The sequence below is a fragment of the Python bivittatus genome, unplaced genomic scaffold (genome assembly GCF_059951505.1).
Source record: "Python bivittatus isolate LINGU-HERP-01145 unplaced genomic scaffold, Pbiv_v1 ctg000220_np1212, whole genome shotgun sequence".
Classification (NCBI taxonomy): Eukaryota; Metazoa; Chordata; class Lepidosauria; order Squamata; family Pythonidae; genus Python; species Python bivittatus.
Window position 1 is genome coordinate 31,276,698 of NW_028277048.1, and position 24,117 is coordinate 31,300,814.

Consider the following 24,117-nt stretch of genomic DNA (forward strand, 5'->3'; position numbering starts at 1 on the left):
GAATTGTGCAATTTGCACATTCTTTTTTGATGAGTTCTTAGGAAATTAACAGCCACATCCAATAAAAGGGATCATCATAAGGATGATCCAGTAAGAGCTGCACCATATTTGCTTTTTATAAAACGGCACTGGCATCGATTAGCTTGTAGCTTGGGATATTGATATCTGAGATAGTAACTTTTATTCAGTTAAATTTTATTTAACAAGCTGCAATGTAAATACAAACACGGAAACAGCCACGCTGGATTATATTTTTGAAACCATTAATATTGGATGTCCATCCAATAACATATCATGTAAGGCCAATTTTTTCATGCAGGTTATCTTGTATGACATTGTCCATACAGCATCTTTGAAGCATTATTTCAAAAGATATTGTTTCAAATGGAAGTTTTACTAATTCAACAAGAGGGTTTTTCCCCCCATGAAATTGCACTTACAGATTTTTGTTGAATTTGAACTTCACAAAAATTTGTCATCGCATCCCAAACATTTGCTAACAATCCCAAATATTTTGCTATATAAACTTCTGTCACTTGCTCCTTCTCTTAAGCTGGAGGCATAGGGAGGTGATAAATGAAAGGTGGCAACCAAACTACTCACAAATTTAAAAAAAAAAAAAAAAAAACAGAAATCCTGGCTGTTAATTATTTGTTTCCCAAAGTAAACTAATACCTCTTTATACACAGAGTTATCTTTCCAAAATAGGGAGTTATTTGATGTTGATACTCTCAGTAATAGATTTATTTATGTAGTTCACTAAAATTTCTGTATTTCCTATGATACAAGCATTGACCTCTCATTTTAGTGTTACAGCATCAACAACCTGAAGTACAGTTCACTCCTCTGAGCAACTGGAACTTTGAAATAACTAGTCAGTTTATCACATAAACAAACAATGAAGCATATGGGTAATTCCCATAGAAATTAATGAAGAAATACATGAAATTCGTCCATTCACTTCTGAAAAGAAAATATCACTCTGTAAGATTTGTTTTGGCTAGAGGCCTCAGCCTGAGATCTAACTGACAATATTTACGGTTAGAAATAGAAGAACATATGCTTGTATTTTCCAAGAAACACCTCTGAAGTTGAGTAATATCTTAACCATTCAGCTACTCTTTAACAAAACCTCTCATAAGCACAGGGCATCAATAATCAAACTGGATTTTTTTGTCTGAATATATTTCTCTGACAACAGAAGTGTGTTAAAGACAGGTATACAACATTGGGGAAAGGTAAACGTAAATATTTCAATGTTAAAAAAAGAAAAGGAATTTACACATTTACTCAGAGTACTAATGCAGCTTTCAATATCTCATTATTATATATCCAATATATATAATTTGTTATCTTCTACAATTTATAGTGAGAGCCAGTTTGGGGTAGTGGTCAAGGCACCAGGATAGAAGTTCTAGCCCTGTCTTAGGCACGAAGTCGGCTGGGTGACCTTGGGCCAGTCCTTCTTTCTCAGCCCTGGGAAGCAGATAATGGCAAACCACTTCCAAAATCTTGCCAAGAAAACTGGGGATGGTCCAGGCAGTTGCCAGGAGTTAATACTTGACTCAAAGGTGCACAGACACACACAATTTATAGCAGGGAATTTGTTGTGCACTTCACCACTGATTGCTAATGTGGTTTCATAAAATCCAGACACTACTGGAGAAAATAGTACTTAATTGTTTTCTTCCTAGTCAGCAGACAGAATATTGGATTTCTCTCTTGGATACACATCTTTTAAACTTAATTTCAGAATTTGCAAGTGAAAGTTTGTGTAATGCAGCATATGACTTTTGCTCATTAGTAAAACGAGTTATTACTCATTACTAATAAAATAAAACATTCAATAACATTTAGCTATCTTAAATTATTAAATCATAAAGGAAATAAGTTTTGTTCCATTTGTTTTGCCTTAATGCTAGATTGGTCACAAAATTCTACCAACAAAGGAGACTACTGCCTTCTGCTTCTCCTCCCAGACTGGGGCCGAGAGAGAGTGACTAGTTCAAAGTCACCCAGATGGTTTCTGTGCCTAAGGGAGGATGACACCCAGGTCTCACTACTCCTAGTCCAGCATCTTCACCACCATACACCACTATTAACAGAAACAAATAGAACAAAATGATCTTCTAAGTTTTAAGATTAGTCATTGCTTAGCTCAACTGTGAATAAGGTCATTTCCATTTACGGTTACCATCTTCCAAAACTAAACATCGCTCTAGTGCCTGGTTTTGAATGTTATGTGGAGGATATGTAGACATATGCAAACATATGAGAAACAGAAGACCTTATCAAAAAGATACATACTGTATGCCAGGTATGATGGATCATCATGCTTTCAGAAGGAAAAGTGGAAAGAAGAGGATTAATTGGGTTTAATGGGATGAAGAATTATAGGGGGGAAAGCACAGTTAGATTGAAGAGATTTGTGCCCAGAAGAATAGATTTCTGCTACAATGATAGATGTAGGCACAAGTTGCTAAGCAAAACTGACCCGTATGTATGTATGTATGTATGTATGTCTGTGTGCAATCTCTGCGCCAGTGTTTCTCCACCTTGGCAACTTTAAGATGTGTGGACTTCAACTCCCAGACTTCACACATCTTAAAGTTGCCAAGGTGGAGAAACACAGCTCTATGCATTCAAATTTGGCTGATCACTTCCTATCACATTATTGTTTTTAGAGTCATTTCAGTGAATATTCAAGTAGTCAAATTCCCCATTCTATGCTGAAGAATGAACTTTCAGCATGAGATGCAAAGAGCTTCTTCTCCTAAGTGATTTGGGAAGGGCAGCCTCTTTAGAGGAGCAAGAGAAAAGAGAAACTGGATCACATCATTCCATCAATATCGAAATGTGTTGCTTAATCTTTAACAGACAATGTGTTGTTTAGCATCATTTCATAGATATCGATAGTTCAGAGTTTGAGAGATGTGCAGATACAGGCAATCCAATCCTTGCAGAAGCTCATGCACGAACACACAGCAGTAGTGATGGCAGTCCATATATCTCACATCTTGTAGTAGGGATATGCAATTTTTTGGCAGCCAAGGGTACCTTTTACAGTTTTAGGAGGAGCGAGAGCTGTAGTATGTAGAGCTACATCATACACATGGATATGAGTTTTTTCTCTAGATTTTGGGGGAGAATTTGGAGTCCAATTTAGGATTTATTCCCCACCCCCCGGGCCTTAAAATGGAAGGAAACCTTTCTACCAATTTGGTAGCGGTGATCAGAAAGGAACACAACAGCCACAAAAAACAGCTTTTTAGCTGTTACCTCAGGTTGCTGCCTCAGAGAACTTCTGAGTAGGGGGATGACATCAGAGAAATAACACTAAACAACCTGGGAGCTCCTACCCTGGAACATCAGTGTAATGCCTTGTATTGCAGCCATAGCTTTGCCAAGTGTCAACATCTTCCTCTCACCGGCAGGGAAAAAGGAAGTAAGACAGTCTTGGCCTATAATTCCAATCCATCTTTCTAGCTACACTCCTTCACACCCCACTTCTTTACACACACCCTCACACACACCATTTGGGGCTTTTGTCATAAACTATTTGTTCACTTAGCCTCTTCACTTGGTCCATGAGCCTCCTGCCTCTGTGGGTTATGAACATGTGATTTGGGAAAAGGGGCAGGGTGGGTGAGACGGAGAATTACAATTTGTGTAGTTACCTCAGTTTTCCTTCTTGGCCTGATTAAAGGACTGATTGTATACGTGTGAGGAATGGTAGAAGAACCAAGAACTAGATGACCCTCTTGTTCCCAACGGTTTGTTCAAATTATCTCTTTCCCCATCAGCTGCTTTTATCCCTAGGGTAAAAAGTTATTAAGCAGTCCCAGCGCATCTCCCATTCTGAAGCTATTCACAGCTGTTTTATATGATAAAAGTCAAGTCTTTAGAGAAAAGATTTACCACAGGTTGCAACTGACAGCTGTAGGGAGCTCTTACATATACCCAGAAGCCCACAAAGCAGAAACATCTCCTTTCACTTCAACATTAAGAGGTGATCTGTGCAACTGGATATCCTTAGCAAAAGTTCCACAACATTTAGGAAGTAACTATTATTGCCAATCTGATAATTTGTCTGCTCAGAAAGAAATCCATGTTGGACTCCAGGGGCCCTATTCTCAAGTAAGTGCTACACAGGAATACTGGGAAGTGCAGGTACATATCTGGAGGCTACTATGCTGTGAAAGGCTGCCGTACAGGATTGTAGCTTAACCAAAAAAACCAAAAAACCCCAACCCTCCTACTTATTTTGTCTAAACTGGCCTTTTTAAAGGAGACTTTAAGTAAACAATTTTCAGACATCTCTCATAAGGACTGTTGGGTTGCTGTGAGAACAGACGATTCCTGATGGGTAACTGGTAACTGGTCCCAGGCCAGACTAAATTGGGTCACACCAAGGTTACCAACTACTTTTGAAAACAAGAGATTACAATGGATAAATGGGGGCAAGGGCAAGAGAGGAAAAAGCAGCATGTTTGCCCTATCATTTTTAAAATGTAAACTGATTAGGCAACATGGTGCCTTCCAGATGTTTTGGACTTTAATTCCCATCTATTAATGCCAGCTGGGTAATGTCCAGAGATTGTAGTATTTTTAAAGCAAAACATCTGAAAAGCACCAGGTTGGCTATCCCCGGCTCTTGTGTAGCGTGTTGATATTCAGGCGTATGTCCCACAGAGTGGGCATGCTCCAGGTCCCATCTTTAAAGCAATGCCATCTTTTTGCTTTAAAGATGCTTTTTCTGTCTCAGAGGCTACCCTCTGGAATAGTAACACCCCACCAGCATGAGTAGTCCTGACCTGCTGTCCTTTAAACGGGGCTTGAAGACCTGGCTCTTTCCCCAGGGACTGGGTTAGGTGAGGTATCTGTCCGCCTGAATGAGATCATCGTATCCTGGGTTCTGTTTTTAATTTGTACGCTGCCCAGAGTGGTTGTGAGCTGGGCAGCCTTACCAGCTTGACAAATAAATATTGAAGCAAGCTAGATCTTGGGCTGAAAGGCTTGACGTGTACTGCAAAAAAGGATCTCACATCCATATATTAAAAGGCAATGTGGGGAGGGAAGACATCAGGTGTGGGGATGGCTAGCCCCTTAGAGGCCTGGCATCTGCTGCTCTGAACCATCGGCCTCCTGGACTCTTTCTTTTTTAATAATTGTTTTGTGCAATAAATAAATGTCATTTCGTGTAATCTTCATAATTCTCCCACTTCTAATCCAGAATTTTAAATTTTAAATTCTATTTAAAAACTGCAACAATCTTGCAAGTAACAATTACAAGCAAAGTCTCTACTGCAAGACTAAAACAAAATGAGAAATACAAGGGTGTGCAAGTACAGAGATGACAATTATTTCAATATGTTTCTGAAAATGGGAAGATGAACATCTATGTTTCATAATAATTTCAAGTAACCTTATTTATCTAACTTCTGTATATTTTCAACTTATTTTCTGTCTTAGTCTCCAGTTATTTATTAAATTTCAAAGAGAAATAGGAGTCTGAATTTGACAGTTTTCTGGTCAAGGACAAAATACAGTGATTATCTCTCATTTATTTATCCCATTATGCCTCTTCTTCCAAATGTGTTCAACAGCAAGGTCTACTTTAATCACAAATTAATCAGAATTCTCAGCCATAAATAACAGCTATTCACATTATAACACTGGTTTTCTTCTGTATCATTATATTACCTGCAATATCCACAAGATTAAACCAAAAGAGCCCTAGAAAGAAAATAGGGTTAGGGAAACCCCACTGATGACCCCTTTTATTTTTATTTTTCATTGCAAATAATATTTTTCCCTATTTTGCTTAGGATACCCTTTCCTGTAAATATGTTTTAGCACAATAACTATCCGACACCCAAATATTTAGGTTATATTAGGTTAGAGCTAACAAATCTGGCCTGCAAACCTCCAGACAGCCATTAGGTGCAAGCCAAGGGTTGCCCAATCTAGCTGCAATTCTTACAGCCAGTGCTGCCATAATGCCATCTCTTTTTTCTTCTTTGTATATCAACAAGTCAGTGATATCAACATTTTGTTATTTCTGCATTTTGATGCATGCAACATAAAACATTATATATGTTTCTACATCATAAAAGGTTTAATGTACTATAAAAGACCTGAATTTACGTTTCAAGGAGCCGAAGAGCTAAAGTCTGTTAACACTATGGCTGGTGTGGGTCTTCCGGGCTGTGTGGCCGTGTTCTGGAAGTTTTGTTTCCTAACATTTCGCCAGCATCTGTGACCGGCATCTTCAGAGAGCAGGAGCACAGACAGGAGCAGTTCTCTCTGTGCCCAGTGCCACACGGCCACACAGCCTGGAAGACCCACACCAGCCATTGTATTCCGGCCGTGAAAGCCTTCGACAATACTCTGTTAACACTGGTTGCTTTTTTAAGCAGCACCATCAATATCAAAAGTTATGCAAAGCAATCACAGCCCTGTTGGGCCATGAAATGTAGTACGTATAGACTTGACCTCAGTCACAGCACCAACATGTTGGAACTTTAGTATCTTAGATACTACATGCACTAAAACCCAAGTGACTTTCAGAAGCAAGCCAAAACTTCTGATGGCCCGACATATAATAATAAGTTGCTGGTAGGAATTTTAACATGTTATGTCTTTTATTTAATTATTTATGGCATCAAAGAAAGTATTATATTTAAGCCACTCCTTCTGATTACATATAGCCCTCCTGTAGTTCCTGTTTATTGTTTAACAGGGCTGTATGTTCAGAACAAGTTATTTTCCACAGCCTATCAGAGGCAGCACATAATCCTATGAGACTAAAATCCGGAGCATGCTTATTTGGGGATCATGTCACTGAATGCAGCAAGACCTGCTTTTCGCTAAATGGCATAGGACGGTGTTGTGTATAAAACACTATCGATCACAAATGTCTTAAAAAAAAAAAAACCCTGAGGATTAATTTTCATAGAAATGTTGCAAAGCTGAATTGGACTTACTCTTCAAAATAGCACAGAATTAATTCTACAGTTCTATACTATTCTACAATTCTAGGATCTGATGCCCAGAGGGACTTCTGCCCAAGTAAAAATGCCCAATATTGTGCTGTTAGAATCACCGTGGTGGCACATGAATATTCTAAAGCAGTGCTTCCAAAACTTCTTCCTTCATTACCCAAAACTGCTTATTAGAAGGAGGGCACTGGTGGGTGCCTGCGTGTGAGTGAAGGGGGGAAGGAAGACGTGGTGTGTGCAAGCAAAGAAAGGCCAGGGTGGGTGGGGGAGACTAACTCAAGCGACTTGCAACTTCCCCTGCTGGCTTCCCCATTGACTTTGATTGTTTCAAATGGTGATCACGTGACCATGGGACACTGTAACCAGTCCTAAGTGCAAGTTGGTTGCCAAGTGCCCAAATTTTGTTCACGTGACTGCAGGGGTACTGCAATGGCCAGAACTTTGAGGGCCGGTCATAAGTTCCTTTCTTCAGCACTGTCGTAACTTCAGTCACTGAACAAATGGTTGTAACTCAAGGACTACCTGCATTATAAAAGCAGTATCACTGAATGATCTTTATGCCATTTCAACAAATTACCACTAGTAATTTCATCATTTTTTGTCTTAATAGGAATACTTTGGGAGATTTTCAAATATATTTTAGTTCACGTGGCAATCTTTAAGTCAATTTAAATGTCCCTGTTGTGATGGGTAATGGGTTCGTGTGTTGTTATCCATAGAAAAAACACTTTTACCCAATTTTGGGTAATTTACCCAGGTTTGAGAAAGTGTTTCATATGTTTTTAATTTCATGTTGCCCAATTGGGCATCAGGGATTAAACAAGCCAAACAATTAAATGAATGATACAATAATCAATTCTGCCTGCCAGAGTTCGGCAGTTAAATAAGGGTATAATGGAATAATTTTTGCTTAAAATGAGTTTGTTACATTTATTTTCTATGGTGTTATGAAATGCTTGAAAGGATACTGTAATTTAACCAGGTTGTAGCAACTGTTCCACTAAACCACTCCATCTGCCACTCAAATAAAGTAGGTTTTAGTATTTATAATAGGAATATTCCATTTTGCTGGAAACAATAAAAACAGAATATAAGGAAAAGTTAAAAATTAGGGATAAAATAAATTCTAAAATGTGTTAAGGGTTGAAAGCCTGGAGAAAGAGATAGTGCTTTACAGAGTTCCTAAACCCTGAGAGAGTGGGGTCCAAATGCTACTCTTAAGGGAGGAGTGCGCTCTTTAGCCTGGGAGTAGGACAGGAGGAGACTGTGTATGCGAGGATGATGCGTCTTTCATAGTTGGTCATCTTCAGAGGGGCCTTTCCTGTTGATCTCTTTCCTGACAGATTTGTAATAAGAGAGGCTGCCCTTAAGATAATCAGTCTTAAGCAGTACGGGGGCATAGGCTTTAAAGGTTGATACCATCACCTTAAATTGTGCCTAAGAAACCACTCGCATCGAATATGCATCCATCAGAGCAGACATGACATGATCCCTGCATCTTGTACTGATTAGCAGCATGGCTGCCACATTTTCCACTACTACAACTTCCAGACATTTTTCAAGGGTAGCCACAGACAGAGCGTGTTTCATTAGTCAAGATGGGATGTAACTATGAAGTGGATAACCTCTGCCAAATCTGACTAGCTCAGGAAGGGGTGTAGCTGGCACACTAGATGTAATTGTGTAAAAGAGCCCCTTGCCACAATCACCAGCTGGGCAGCACTTCTAGACAGTAAACCTGCTCTTTCAAAGAAACATAATCCTGTCCCAAGCAGGATAAACCTCAATCCCTGAATCCTATTTACCAACAGAATCTCCATTTTGTCTAGATTTAATTTCAGATTGTTCTCTCTCATCCATTATCAAATTAGATAATGCTCAGGGAATTGGAAGGTAAGGAAAAATAAAACTGGATGTTATCAGTATATTGATAGCACCCCACTTCTAAACTCAAGATGATCCCACTCCTCAGTGGGTTCATATATATGTGGAGGAGCATAAGGACAAGATGGAACCCTGTGGGACACAGCAGATCTATCACCCATGTGTTGAACAACAGTGCCCTAGCACTGCCTTTTCAGCACATCCTAACAGAAAACACTAGAACTACTATAGAACAGTGCCATGAGGGCCAATTCTGTGAGTTATCAAGAAGGATATCATGGCCAATGATATCAAACGCTGCAAAGAGATCCAGGAGAAGTAGTGGTGCTGCACTCCTCCTACCCAATTTTAAGTCCAGGTAATCTACACGGGCCACCAAAACAGCTTCTTCTGTACCATATCCCATTCAAAAGCCTGATCCAACCAGATTAGCAAAATCACTGAGATCTCCAATAGGCTGTCAAAGTGGCTGCTAACAGAGATCAAAAGCTTGGGTTTCATCTGCATTTTTACAACTTTCAGTCAGTTTTGACACAGGGAGGCAAGACCAAGCCAGAGGTTCCTCCTGTGTGAGGTGCCTTAAGGCTCCACACTCTCACCCTTCCTGTTTAACATCTATATGAGGGTGCTGGGTCATCTGTCGGTTGGGGTCTGGTATCATCAGTATGCTGATGATTCCCAGGTATACATCTTGGCCCTGGGCCAATAAGGTGATGCTGCCAAGGCCTTGTCCTAGTGTCTGGAAGCTTTGTGAATCTGGATAAGGAGGAATAGGCTTAGGCTCAATCCTGACAAGACTCAGTGGCTGTCCATGTTTGGACCACCTGTCTAGAGTGGTTTCCTTCCTTAGCCTGAGTGGGTCACCCTTCCCTCTTCACCCTGGTGCACAATTTGGGGGATTTCTTGAATTCATGGCTCCTGCTCAAGCAGCAAGTGGCAGCTGTGGCCAGGGGAACCTTTGCACAAGTTTATCTTGTGGGCTAGATACACCCATACCTGGCACAGGAAGTCCTTAAGAATATCCCTCATCTTTGGTCACCTCATATTTCGATTATGGCTATGCTCTCTACAGGGGGCTGCCCTTGAAAACCACTTGAAAGCTGCAGCTGATCCAAAAGGTAGCTGCATGAGCAGTTATGGGTGTGCCATGGTGTGCCCATCTAACGTCTCTGCTTTGTGAGCTGTACTGACTACTAGTAGTCTTCTGTGTGTAATTCAAGATGCTGGTTATTACCTGTAAAGCCTTTCATGGCATAGGACCTAGTTATTTGAGGGAGCACTTACTTTCAGTAGTTTCTGCCTGTCCTATATGGTAGACTTGATACGGTCCCATTGATTAAGCAGTGTCATCTGGTGGGACCCAGGAAGTGGGCTTTCTTTGTCATGAAGCCTGTCCTCTAGAACAACATTCCCCCTGATATTCTTATGGCCCCCATCCTTATTTAAATGAGCCCTTAAAACCAGGCCACTCCCCCAGGACTTGGGTTAAAGTTACACAATTCTGGCAATGGAGCAAACTTTGCTACCAGCTGCAGGAAATCAGCAACCCTGACTGCTAGCATGTAGAGATAAAAATGTTATCCCATTGATCCTGACTGTGTGTTACATGAATGGATATAATGGGATGGGATGGGAAAACTGGGCATGTGTGTTTGTGCAAAAGTGTGCATTTGTGCTTATAGCCTCAATCCACCAGCTGACACACCTTAGATAGATGCTATGTGGATATCATCTCTCTCCATAAGATGAAATGGAAGAAAGGGGAATCCAAAAAAAGATAATAAGGGCGGGGGCAGGATATTAAAAGAAGATTCTGCCTTGAACTATTTTAGCAAGTACTAATCTAAATATCAGCCAATGCTAATCAGATAGCCTCTACCAGACCATGCTTCCTCTTATGATAGCAACCACAAGGATAGCAAGTGGCACAAAAAACCCTGTCTTATTTCCTGAAATGCAAACAAAGTAAATTCTCTAAAACATGTTGGAATCTTAGTATGTTATGATTACAGAAACATGTAAAGCAGAATTGCATGCCTTTTGATGTACCATAAGCCTTTCCATTGTTGCTAATAATCAGCATTATTGTTTACCATATCCAGTATCCAGCAGGAAAGTCTTCCTGACACACAAACATTCAGATGATTTAACTGTTCTGTTTATTAACTCTTGATATACTCTACTATTTTAATGGTCAAAGTGTCATACAAAATTCAACAAGTGTATGCCAGATGCAACAGGTATGTATTAGGAGCCAAGTAGATATTTCTATAAAGAAGGTGCTCCAAGGTCTATGGCTACCACAGAAAAACAACAAGCATAATTTCCTGTTCAGGATGCTGATCATAGAAATGGATGCTCTGCTGGGAATTTGGAAGGTATCTATCTTTACTTTTCCTAACATCATTGGTTAAATTGCTGGGCTGATGGGGGACAGAAGAATAAAGCTCCAGGGTGAGAGAGTTGTCTGTTCCAAGAGCATTCCTGAACTTTTTGTGAGTTCTCAAACTGGGTGTTTGGGAAAAGCATGAGCTTTTGGAACTATTTCCTAATGCCTGGAAATGCCTTTGGGGACTGAATATGGTGGTGCACCTCTGTTAAGAGAGAAGAGGACTTGGAATGCAAGTGTCCTCACTTGCCTTTTAGGTAATTCCTTGAAGAGGCATGAATAACCTGACCCAGAGCACTAAGATGTATTTGGATATAGGATCTCCCTGACCATGAAAAATAAACTATTTTCTTAGTAGGTTTACTCTAGCTGAATCAGAACAATCCCATGTTTCAATGAAACAGGGACCTCCCAGTCTGATTATTTACTTATGTTCAGAGAGCAAATGGAAAAAAGAAAAGAGAAGCAGTGTATATAATTGGTATAGGAGTCACAATAACCCCACAGGCCACTCCCAATGCTGCCTTAATGCAATCATGACAAGGAAATATTGACTTGGTCTTTCTCCTAATTAAATAGAGTAAGGAAAGAAATAATGCTAAATGCATTGGCTCCTAATGTAAGCTTGATCTTATTTTGTCTGGGTTCCCAGGTATATTGGACAGAAGGTAGGGTCAGAATGTAAGTTACCTTTGCAAATATTTTACTGAACTTAAGTCTCTGATCCTGCTTCTAATTTTGATGGGAACACAATTTCAATTAGCTGAAACATCAGTTGTATTTCTGAGAGCTTGCCCTGGACCAGTGTTTCTCAGCCTTGGCAATTTTAAGATGTGTGGACTTCAACTTGGCAAGGCTGGCTGGGGAATTCTGGGAGTTGAAGTCCACGCATCTTAAAGTTGCCAGAGTTGAGACACCCAGCCCTGGACATATGGGCAAGGCAAGTATTTAGGACAGTTTCTTCCCCACAACACAAGCAACCAAGATGATCATCGCATATGCTCTATGATTCATTGAGCTTATTTTGTCAGCTAGTGCTCTAATTACATTGCTAGGTTACAAGATGATAGTGTGCATAGGTTTAAAAAACAAGTCACTAAAATATGTTTAATGGAGAAGAGAGAATGGTTATTTTTATAAAATAATTTATGTTAAAAGGGGAGCAGAAGAAAATATGACGTATATCAAATGAAAGCTAAAAGAAGATTTTAATATACTTAAGCATACAATAATTCTAACACTTTCAGTGCTTTCTCTGATTTTTTTTATTCCTTCTCAGTATAATTTTAAAATTCCATATGTATCCTACTCTTCCATTAGGGAATTTCTTCCATTTACCTTCACAGAAGCAGGCCTGATTATAATAATGTCGCCTGCAAATTAGATTACTGAATTGAAGAGGCTATCTTTAAGAGTCTTTGGATAATGCAGTTGCTCCAGAAAGCAGCAATGGGGATGTTAATAAGCAATCTCCGTTGGATCACATTGTGCCTGTTCTGCTGGGAGCGCATCGGTTGCCAATTTGTTTCTAAGCACAGTTCAAAGCATTGATGATGATTACCTTTAAAGCCCTATAGCAATGGTTAGGAATGGAATCAGCTCTCGCATTTAAGAAGGGCACTTAACTGAAAAAGAGAGATACAGTAAATGGTGATCTGCAATCCCCAACATACCGAGAAATGTGAGTAGGTAAAAGAAAGAAGGAAAACCATACTCTCTCTTAAATATTTATGATTACCCTTTGTTAGTATATGCTAAGTTATATGTACACCTTATCAACTCACTCATACAAATTGTGGAGCAACATAGCTGAGTGTGACACTTTGCTCTATAATGCAGTAGAAGTACCTTGCAATTGTACTCATATACACTAGCACCAAGAGAATACTCAAAATTAGTGTGCTTAACTTTATATTAGCAAGAAAGTATAGTAAAATCAAACGTAAGCTTCCATTGCACCCCATAGTACACAATTTTCAAGACAGCCTAAATATTTGACAATTTCCCCTCATTGAAATTAATATGATTTTCTTCAAAACAAAAATCTTGACAGCCTTCCAACTTAGCCTCCAAGCACAAACAACAAAACAACAACCAAAAAATAGCGGTATGATTTGCTGACTAATAATTTTCTTCATGTTTTTAACTTAGCAAATGCATGAATATTTGTTTTGCAAGGATAGAAATTTATAAACAATAATAAATATATATGCAAGCAAATTAGTACTTACATCCCCTTTGGTTCATGACTAAATATAAGCATTCTTTTTTTTTTTAAAGGTGAATGTCTAGCCAGATATTTTTAAAATGACAAAAACATTTTTATTGAAATTAAAAAAATGCTGTATCATGATATAACATGATAATGCTCTGTTAATTCTGAAGCATGCGTAAACCCCCCTTTCTCAACATTACCAAATGATGAAAGAGAAAGAGATTTCTCAAATCATTTTTCCACATTCGCTATTAAATTTGCACGTTATAGCACTAACATCACCACACAAATATCAACTTGAAACCACTGAACCATATTTTATACTGGTCCTGCCACCAGTCACGGGGGTCAGAATATGTGACAGAGCCCATGGGACGGTTGGGTTGATAGTTGTGATGGTTTTTACCTTGCCTACTGATTGGTATTTATTGTGATAGTGTTATTTTATGTTTTTAAGTGCTGTTTGCTGCCTAGAATCACATGGTTGAAATGGATGGCCATATACTGTACACTGAAATAAACAGACAAACAAACAAAGCATATTACTTTCATTAAAAGGAAGGTCTTAATGTGTTAATTCCTGATGATGTAACACTTCAGTTTAGGGGTGGGTGTTAGCACCAATTACTAGTACTTTTTAAAAATATTTTTATGAAGATAAGCATGATTACAATTATATATCAACAGGGTTGCATTCCCACATTTCTAGAATCATCTGTCAGGGACAGCAAGGAATCATAATTCATTTATGATTCTTTTTCTATTTTCTAAATTAATCTGAAAAGTTGGGCTGTGGGGAAGAGAGACTGGAGGGGGGATCCATAGGGCTTCAGAAAACCCTAGTTAGCTCAGTTGCTGAGCTGTGAATTTATAAAGAGTGGTGGAATGATCTGATTCATCTCTATTAAGTGGGAGCAAAATTTCTTAGAACCCAAGCTTTGATCAAATTGACTCACAAAAGGTGTGCCAGCTATATAAATCACTGGCTAGGACAATGAGCAAAACAGCCAAGATTTTTCCCTCCCAGAATGTTGCCCCCCACCCCAAAGAAGGCAGAGGAACATTAGAAAAGTCCTGATCCATCAAGACAATGGCCCATCTTATCCAGTATTTTCTGGACCAAGAAGTGCCCATAAGATGACATGGATGAGGAAGTGTTAACTATCCAGTCTTCCACTGATGGTTTTCTAAGCAGACCACTTGTGATTCCAGAGTCAGCAGAAAGCCAACATGCCTAGCAGAAACTGACAGCCTGATCTTCCATACATCTGTCCAGTCAACCTTCTCAAACAATCTGACATGAGCAACATCATCCCATCCAGTGGCAGCAGAGAAAACCTTCTTTCTGTCAGGGTTTTCCAAGCTGTGCTGAATTTATACATAGCTCTACCATGTCTCCCCTAAAGCCCCAAACCTTGCAGTCTTTCCAACTGTGTCTTTCTATGTGTGAGACAGATCTAGCCCCTAGGTTGTTGTCTTTCATACCTGGGGCAAACCTTCCATGCTCTACCCTGTAAAAGTAACTTCATAGCATCGCCCAGCCATTGCTGAAGTGATGCAAAGTCTGTTCTCATTGCTGTGCTTTTGACACACAACAATGGCTGGCTGGATGACCCCTGAAGACACTGTAAGTCACTTGCTGGGAAATGATCACAGTCTCAGTGCGGTGCAGTGGATAGCACAGGAAGATGTGAGATAAAAAGGATCCTGGCATATTATGTTCACCTCCATAGGCTCAAGGATGAGGCAGAACACAGTTTGCAACCTTATCATCAACAGTTCAAAGAACAAGAAAAAAATGTCATCTTCTTTAAAGTAACAAGAGCGACCAAAACTACAGGACTTCCTTTAAATAAAAATCTAGTCTAAATCAGACCAAACAGCAGCACTTCTAAAAGACAGGAGTTACTTCATATTCTCATTATCTTAAAGAGGGGGGGGGGGGAGGACCTGAGCGGAAAACCCAGGAAAGATGAGACGAACTTTCCCCAGCCTGGCGCCCCTCAAGCGGGCTGGACTGCCACTTCATCGATCCCCCGCCCCGCCGGCAGCAGCGTGCTGAACAGGATGAGGTCGGGATCCACCCACGGGATGGTCTGTTCTGCCCCCATCCCCACCCGGGGCCACCGCCGCCGTTTGCGCGTGAGAGTGCGCGCGCGAGTGTCGCAGCTGCAATAACAGCAGCTCGGGACACGCGTGTCCCCTCCGCTGCCCTCCTCACAGCAAGAAAGTCTCTGCACCCTGGAACTTAACTTCGCCCGTTCTTTGCCTGTCCTCATTTCTGTTTGCGATGTCGCAACCGGCTGTCACTTCTTTCCTCCTCCCCTCCAGGAGCGCCCGGCGAGAAGGACGCCCTGCCGGCTAGCCCTCTTCGGCGCCCCTCTCTCCGCCCGGGCAAAGCTGCCCAGCCCAGCCCAGCCCAGCCCAGCCCACTGCCGCGCGTCCTTACCCGGGGCCCCAGCGAGAGGAGCAGCAGCAGCAGCCGCGCGCCCAGCCGGAGATCGCGGCTGCGAGCCAGGCGCCCCCGCGCCCCCCGAGCGCCCCGCTCCATGGCTCGCCCTCGCAGCCAGCACCGGGCCCGCCGCGGCGCACACCAGGAAGCCCGGCCCGCTCCGCGTTCGCCGGCGCCCCTGCCTGCAGCGTGTCCGGCCCTTTCTCCTCCGGAGGCGGAGCTGAGCCGCAGGGAGCTTTCCCGTCAGCCACGCACCGGAGGGGGGGGGGTGCCGGGCGGGGGAAAAGGCCGCGCGAGGGAGGTGGCGCGGCCGGGCCGGGGGCCTTCGCCCGGGCGGCCTGGCCCTGCCTGCGCTGCCCTTCTCCGTCCGCGGGTAGCAACGTGGGTACGGCTGTCCTAGGTGGCTTCTACGCCCCCGGCTGTATAAATAGAAACAGAAGTCTGCCCCTAGCAAGGCTCCGCCTCTAGCAAGTGAAGGACTTGACTTAAGCAGCTCTGGAAATAGATCTGTCTGTCAGCCTCCACCTGCCCCCAGGTGTATGTGACACCTGAACTCCCGTACGTTTGAATCAACTCTCCAAAGGCCGTGCTGGTTGGGGATCCTGGGTTATAGTCCAAGGTATTGGCAGAGATCTCGATTAGGATAGGCTGTCATGGGGGAGCTTGGGATGGGCAAGGAACAGAAACCAGAGTACCTGTTTTCACACATGACTCAAGCAATCCTTAACTACCTGTTCTTAGACCAGTTTGTGATTGCAAGAATCCCTGCACTGATGCGATGGTATATCTGTAGGCAAGCTGTACCCAAGCTGCAGGTGAGGGCTTAAACAATAACCCCTCAAACAGAAAAATTAAAAGAGCTAAATATCACAGTAACAAGGTTTCTAACTCTCCATGCTTTGTCATATGAAGGGAACAGACCTTTTCTCTAAAATGATACATCCCTAATATTTATTGTATTTATTTTTATTTATTTATTAAATTTTTTCAACCGCCCATCTACCCCCAATGGGGGAACTCTGGGCGATTCACAACGAACATTAAAAACATAAAATATATATATACATAAAACCTTAATTAAAAACAATACTAAAAAGAAGAAGGAGAGACCAAGAGGATGAAAAATCTGAGGCTGAAAGCAGAAGGGCTCTATGGGGCTAGCCCATATTACATATACATATACATTTCTTTGCTGTCCCTAGTTTTTATGTTTTATATATTTATTGTTTTAATGGATTTTGTTAGCTGCCCAGAGTCCCCCATTAGGGGGAGATGGGCGGAGATAAATTTAATAAATAAATAAACAAATAATGAGCTCACTGTTGTCTATAGGGCTAGCAAATCCGGCTTGCAGAATTACTACTAGATGGGAGCAAAGAGCGGTTTTCTGTATCTCTTTGCTGCCCTCTACTGGTCACCTAGGATTCTGCAGCCTAGATCTGGTAGCCTTAGTTGTGGAACACAAAATATCTGTGGCAAGGGACATACAAAAAGGGATATAAAGATAAATAACTCAAGACTGTAAAACTATTGAATGCCAACATCTTCCAATGCCAACAATGTTTGTTGGTGGTGCCTAGGAAATTTAAGAACTGGATGTTATGCAGAATAATCTATGCCTAAACTCGTAAGGATTGGCAAATTTAAAACACTACGTAAAATGCTTCATAAATACAATTTGTGCAAATTTTTCTGTATGAAAACCACTTGAATGCTATGGGAGTCATTTTAGAGTAATTGTGCTTTGAACCTTGAAAGGATCTTCCTCAGTTTCCCAGAAACCCTTAGTCATTGGTCAAGCTTGCACATAATCCTTGCTATTGATTCTGGTTTGTTAGTAGAACAAGCCAGGGATCACATTTCAGATAAAATGATAAACACAAATTTCCTGTCTTATTTAGCCATTCAATTGGCAGAAGGAACCTGGAATTATTTTATAGCATGTAGAAACATGCTTGTTCATGTGGTTTATCATGGTCATAGCATTATGTTTCTACAGTTTTGTATCTGTGTTTACAAGCAAGCACCCATAATACTTTTTCACTGAATCAACTTACCATGCGGACTAGTAATAATTTGTTAGATTTTACAAAAATAGAAAGTTAAGAGTAATTGAGTATCTTCTTTCAATGGGGAAAAATGCTTGATAAAATAGAGGGCGGAATCCACATTGCTGGAATGGCTAGAAGTTGCTACAGAAGTTTTAAATGTAGTATGAATAAAGCTTGTTTAATGTCCTGGCAATTTTAACTTGTAGACCAAGTTAGTCCAATGAAAAATATATTTGCTTTGCACATTGGCAGGAAAATTAGGTGGAGAAAGTCACCATGACCCTCCTATGACTAAGTGAATTTCAGCTGTAATAAAAAGAGAAGCCATGCATTTCCATTACCTATTCATTAGTACCAAAGGTCCTTGAACAAATACAATGGTGACCAATGCTGCTTAGCAAATGATTTTCACGAAGGCTCCTATTTAGAATTCATCTTCTATGCTGCATTCACCATTCCTTGATGGATATCATTTTCTGTTGTGATCTTTCCTAAGAACAAAGCAAATGCTATGCTGTTCTTTTCTAAATTGTTTCCCCTAAATGTGAAATTCAGAAGAAACTTCTGGTCTCTCTATGGCCAGAATAGCAGACAGCAGAAGGGGGGAAGGAAGGTATCAGCTGGGTGAGATGCCCAAGAATCTGTAAAAGAAAGAAACATTTAAAAAGTGGGAACCCAAATTACTAAAAATGTATTCACTCGTTACAAAATATATGGGAGAAATTACAACTGTCATTGCTGGGGAGAGTTTTTGTGATAAAAATGAATGTCTTGTCTAGAATGATGTTTTTGTTTCAGACAATACGTGTTTTGACAACTGATACACCATTTAAACAGTGGCAGGATATATCTAAATTTGTGTGGCAGGGAAAAAACATGAGTTAAATATAAGGTCTTACAAGATGCAAAGGAAAGAGGAGGACTGGGTTTACTTGGTTTGAAATTGTATTTTGCAGCCCGCTGTTTGGTTTGGATGAAAGAGTGGGTATTGCTGAGAAATAGAAGGCTCTTGGAGTTAGGAGGACATGACCTGAGATTTGGATAGCATGGATATTTGTGGTACAACAAAGCTAAAGTAAATGTAGATTTTTATAATCATTATGTCAGATGTGCCATATTGAAAATATGGAATACATACAAACCCAGGTGGAACCTGAAAACACCTTTGTGGACCTCAGTACAAGAAGCATTTTATAGACGAGAAATAATAGGCAAACACAAATGGCTAACTTATTGCAAGATACTAGAATTTTGTCAAGGGGAATGTAAAATAAAATCAAGAGAAGAACTGGTGACAGAGGGATATAGTTGTCAATAATTCTCTTACAGGTAGTCCTCAAGTTACAACCATTCGTTCAGCGACCGTTTGAAATTACGATGAACAAGGACTTATGACCGGTCCTCAAAAGTTCTGGCTGTTGTAGTGTCCCCGTGGTCACGTGAACAAAATTCAAGCGCTTGGCAACCAGCTTGCACTTACAACTGGTTGCAGTATCCTGCAGTCAGGTGATCACGGTGGCTGACCTCCTCTGCCAGCTTCCCAGAAGCAAAGTCAATGGCAAAAATGGAAACCAGGTGTCTTAATCCCCAGTTGTGTATGCTTATATAATGCATTAATTGGACATGATGTACGAGAACAGTGACTCTGAACCTTTCCCATCTTAAGTTCCACCAAAGAATCTTGGTCCTAACAAAAAGGCCATTTTTTCCAATAAGGACATAAATATATTTAAAGGCATTCCTTTGGCTCCAGTTAGGCCTTTGAAGTAGACCAGGGCAAGAAACAGGATTCCAAGAATGCCACTTTATTGTCGTAGGGTATGTTTACAGAATCGCAAAGCCTGTCTGAAACCTTGACTGCTCCTTTTTAAGGACAGCAGAGTCAAGGCAAGGCTGTTCTGAGGGGTACAACAGGGGTGTGCATCTTTCCCCAGAGTAAGCGCTACACTTTGCCTTCCAATGGTGTGCTTGAAAGACCACATGCCAGAAGTAGTGGGTGCAACTAGGACAAAAACGGATTCATTTTAAAATTCATATTAAAATTAGACAAAGCAAATATAGTTATTCTGCAGTCAGGCATCTAATCATTTCTCCTTCTGTCTCAGTACTGTGACAATAATATCCAGTGCTCCTCTGATTTTACAGGCCAGTTTTGGTAGCCCTCTTTCCTACTATCCCAGTGCCGTTCATTTTCAACTCATCCATTTTCAAAATGAGCAATGAGTGCCCTCTAGTGAACAGAAACAACTCACACACTTTGGAGGCTAAAAAAGACTTGGTTGAAGTCAAGGCGACAGCATTATTCAAACCATCTGGCTTGCGTTAGCTGTAGGACTTGCCCGGAACGGAGTAAGTGAATTGGACCATCTCTTTTATAAATGTACAAAATATATTAAGTGTTATTCTTAGAAAAAAATCCACTGAGTTCAAACTACCGACGACCAACAAGAATCAACTAATTGATAAATACGATTAAAAAGAAAGACAATCTGTAAACTGCGTAGGATAAAGCGATGTGGAAAAATCGAAAGATCCTCGCCTATCATTTATTCATTATATATTTTCTGGAACCCGATTGATAACATATGTACTTAGAAATTAAGCACACCAAATGTACATATGAAGAAATATGCATAAAACCGCAAATCTATACCAACGCTTCTGGGAGAAAATCTCATTAAAACCGGTGAATAGACATGCATAGGACTCAGATACTGTAAATCTGCTGTGCTTTCTTTTCTCGTGTTGTAATTCTTCAGAGGAGCGTAACACTACAGGATCCAAAAAAACAACGATCAAGAGTACAGTGGGAAAATGTCTGCAATGCGCATTACCGGCATACTTGCCTCGAGTTGGCACCAGTCACGTGACAGCGCCACAGTATTGCAATTGGTTTCTAGAAAAGGGGCGTGTCTCTAGGCGCCATGAGGCGTATAAATAGAGAGACAGGCACCATGTTAGGCCTTTTCGTCGCGGAAACGAAGCCGAAGGAGGTGTGTGCTGGCTCTCCTTGTTTTGGGTGGCGTAGCTGCTGGGGAAACGGAAAAGATAAACGAGGTTGTCTCTGGTGACAGTGTAGGGCTGCTATAACTGCGCTATGGTCATTAGGTGGCAAAGAGTTCCAGCTTTATATGTCTCTGGTGCCATCTGGCGGTCGTTGGGATTTTTGCAGCCCAGAGATGTACTCTAGTCCTAGCTGCAGCGGAGGGTTGGCAAACGCTATTGACCTAGGATTTATTTTCGAGTAAAAACGCATGGAATTGGAGCGGACGCGTTGGCCGCGGAGCCTGGTATCGGAGGGATCGGGTGGTGCCTTGCTGTGATTTCGTGGACTTGCCTTACTTACTGCGCTCGTACACCTTGCCTAAGGGGGTTGAAGCTCTCTCCAACCTTACGACGGCGATTACTGGATTTTAGAGCTGTTTTACAAAGCATCACGTGGAACTATTAACTGAGGGTGGGGAAAACGTATTGCGTTATACAGTAGTTTTTGAGCCTGACCTCGTGGTTAAGTTGGATGTGCTAAGTGGCCTTGAATGTATCGTCCTTAGTACTGACAGAATTGAATCTCTTCAGTCCGTGGAAAGGGAGACTTTCGGGCTTTCTATGGTGCTGTATTGTGATATAGAGGTGCATTTCCCTCTTCCGTTTTGTTCTAATGGCTGGCCTGAGTACGCTGAGATACAAGCAGAATAATAATTGGGCAGTGCATGTATAGTTTGCTTTTGCATGGACTGAAGAGAGGACTGACACACCCCTTGAATCTGAGGATAGATTTGTGGGTTTTGGAATATGTCTTTGCTGATGCCAAAGTACTCCCACCTATGCTTTCAGATGTGTTGCACTCCTAACTTATATAATGCTTTCTAGTTCATGTGTTTGAAAAAGCTGGAAATCATACGTAATATGGGCATTCAGACACCTTCCATATGGAAGAAGGGTTAGAACTTTTTTTCTAGCATACGATCTCACTGTACGGCAACCTGGAAAGGGAGAAACTTTTCCCCCCTCAAATGTGCAAGGGCCGGTGGTCATGCAGTGAAGCTGATTAGAAGGTGCTTTAAAGCAGACCCCCCCCAAAAAAACATTTTCACACAGTGGAATATATGGGCACAAGAGTGATGGCTAGTGAAGAAATTCATGGATGAGATGACTGATATGGGCTATTAGTCTTGGACTTGAATGTCTCCCCTGGATTGGAGGCAGCATGCCTCTAAGGAACAACATTAGGAGAGGGATATATTTGCATCCCCTTGTGAGCACATCAGAATAATCTCCCATGAGAAACAAAATCCTGGACTAAGATGGACCTTGGTCTGATCCAGCAGGGCTGTTGGGTGATCTAAACTGGGAAGACTATGCTGGCTGCTGTGATGATTCTTTTTTGGCGTGTTAGACTGCTGATGCAGATGAAGAGACACTGAATCTGAGCCACCAGCATCATTTGCCCAGGTGCAGGTAATGGTACACTAGCTCTTAAACTTATGTTCAGTGGACATACGCTTTTAGTAAAAAAAAACAAAAAAAAAAAAAACAGACAAGCTGATCTTGCTAGGTTTGAGCAAAGGTATCTCACTATTTTTAAATCAGTATCCCTAATTCTGCTTTTTTTTGCCCTAGGTGTGCCAAGATTCTCACTTGATATTGAATGAAAACCCCTGGAACTACTACTTGCCGAATAAAGCAATGCAAAGAGGGCTGATTTGGGGATGTCCTGAATGTAAATAAATAATTTTTAAAATTTAAAAACCTGTTTACTTTGGGCATTTTTTCAGACAACTTTGAAGCACTGCCTTTGAACTGGTGCATGGCCCATTCATGGTCTCACTGGCTACGCTACAGTGCAAAAATAAAAAGCTTGCTTATAACTGGTGTTGCTCAGCTTAAACCTGAGTGATTCTTTTAAAGACAAGTTACAATCCATCTTGTGCTTAATGCCAAAATTGCAATGAATGTTCAGAGTCTTGATCTTCTGGAAGAAGTATATTGTGCAGGAGAACTTTGATTCTATCTTGTTCACTAGAATATCTGAAGATACTATGAATTAAAGTTCAGATGAGGAGAGAATGTGGAGATTGGCTTATTTATATTTCAAATTTAGTCGCCATCCATCTCACTCAAGGAGCGACTCTACTTGGGCTTATTACCTGACAGTCTTTGCATAACCATCTCTTCAATGACTATAATAATCTAGCATCATAGAAGTGTTGTATAAAATCCTATTCAGACAAGCCATAATGCACTGCAGTTACTAGAATCTTATTGGTGCCCATTTTTATCAAAAAGTGTATGTCCACCCAATTGAATATAGCACACATGACCACCTACTAAAAGGATAACTGTCCTTTACCCCAAAGATGTGAAAGGTTAGTCATATGACATAATTTTAGCACACAAATCAAAGTCCATATACATCTATACAAGCCCAAAGAGAAAGCAAGACTAAAGATTACGTGCATAGAAGGTGGACATCACTTTATAGAACAGGTCTTTGGCAGTCTAATGGAACATCTATGAACAACTGGTGGTCAGAGCTGGGATGCTGCACTAATTTCCCTCCTCGCTGCCCAGGACGCAACTTCAATAGAAATGGAAATGTTAGCACAAACCAGGTTTCAAAAGTACTAGTCCCTGGGTTAAGAACGACCAGTTTATGGATGACCCATAGTTAAGGATGGAGCCTATTGTTAGCAACATTTGAGTTATATACACAATGGTTTGAGTTAATTACACATTACTTATATAGTATTATATAATACTGTTAGGCTTACATACAAATTTTACTTGAGAACAGACCTTGGGAATGGAACTAGTTCTTAAACCGGGGACTACCTGTATAGCCCTCTGATGTAGCTGCAACTGCAACCCCAGTGTGTGTGTAAATCATAACCAAAGAGTTCATTTGCAAACAACCACCCATTCAAGTGTGTGTGTAACTGACATGCAGCTTGCGAACCAATCACCCATATCTGCTTTAATGCTACTGAGTATAGTAATGAGACATGCAACTCAAAATCCTATTAAAAATGCAACACTATTTCAAGGAGAGTGAATTGGTCTATTTCTGGATAGAATTTTCTCTTGGGGACAGTTAAAATTCTACAGAGCAGCCCCTCAATTTTTTT

At 40.9% G+C, this 24,117-nt stretch overlaps 1 protein-coding gene, 1 long non-coding RNA gene and 2 other non-coding genes across 5 annotated transcripts in view; 3 read left to right on the plus strand and 1 right to left on the minus strand.

Annotated features, from left to right (window-relative positions):
* Window positions 1-16,337, minus strand: part of ERN1 (endoplasmic reticulum to nucleus signaling 1) — a 70,613-nt gene extending 54,276 nt beyond the window's left edge. The window contains exon 1 of the mRNA XM_088138261.1: window positions 15,939-16,337. Coding sequence (XP_087994387.1) covers window positions 15,939-16,040 — 102 coding nt within the window. The 5' untranslated portion in view covers window positions 16,041-16,337. The remainder of the gene's footprint in view (window positions 1-15,938) is intronic.
* A 4,627-nt stretch (window positions 16,338-20,964) lies between these two features.
* On the plus strand, window positions 20,965-24,040 carry LOC103061686 (uncharacterized). Of its 2 annotated transcripts, none has more exons than XR_003085401.1 (3): window positions 20,965-20,985; window positions 22,318-22,450; window positions 22,613-24,040. It is a non-coding gene; the product is annotated as an uncharacterized LOC103061686 (long non-coding RNA). The 2 variants fall into 2 exon arrangements; XR_001560023.2 differs by having other exon boundaries at window positions 22,321-22,450.
* On the plus strand, window positions 22,360-22,424 carry LOC112541415 (small nucleolar RNA SNORD104). The gene has a single exon (XR_003085402.1). It is a non-coding gene; the product is annotated as a small nucleolar RNA SNORD104 (small nucleolar RNA).
* LOC112541416 (small nucleolar RNA SNORA76) lies at window positions 22,779-22,913 on the plus strand. The gene has a single exon (XR_003085403.2). It is a non-coding gene; the product is annotated as a small nucleolar RNA SNORA76 (small nucleolar RNA).
* Window positions 24,041-24,117: the final 77 nt, after the last annotated feature.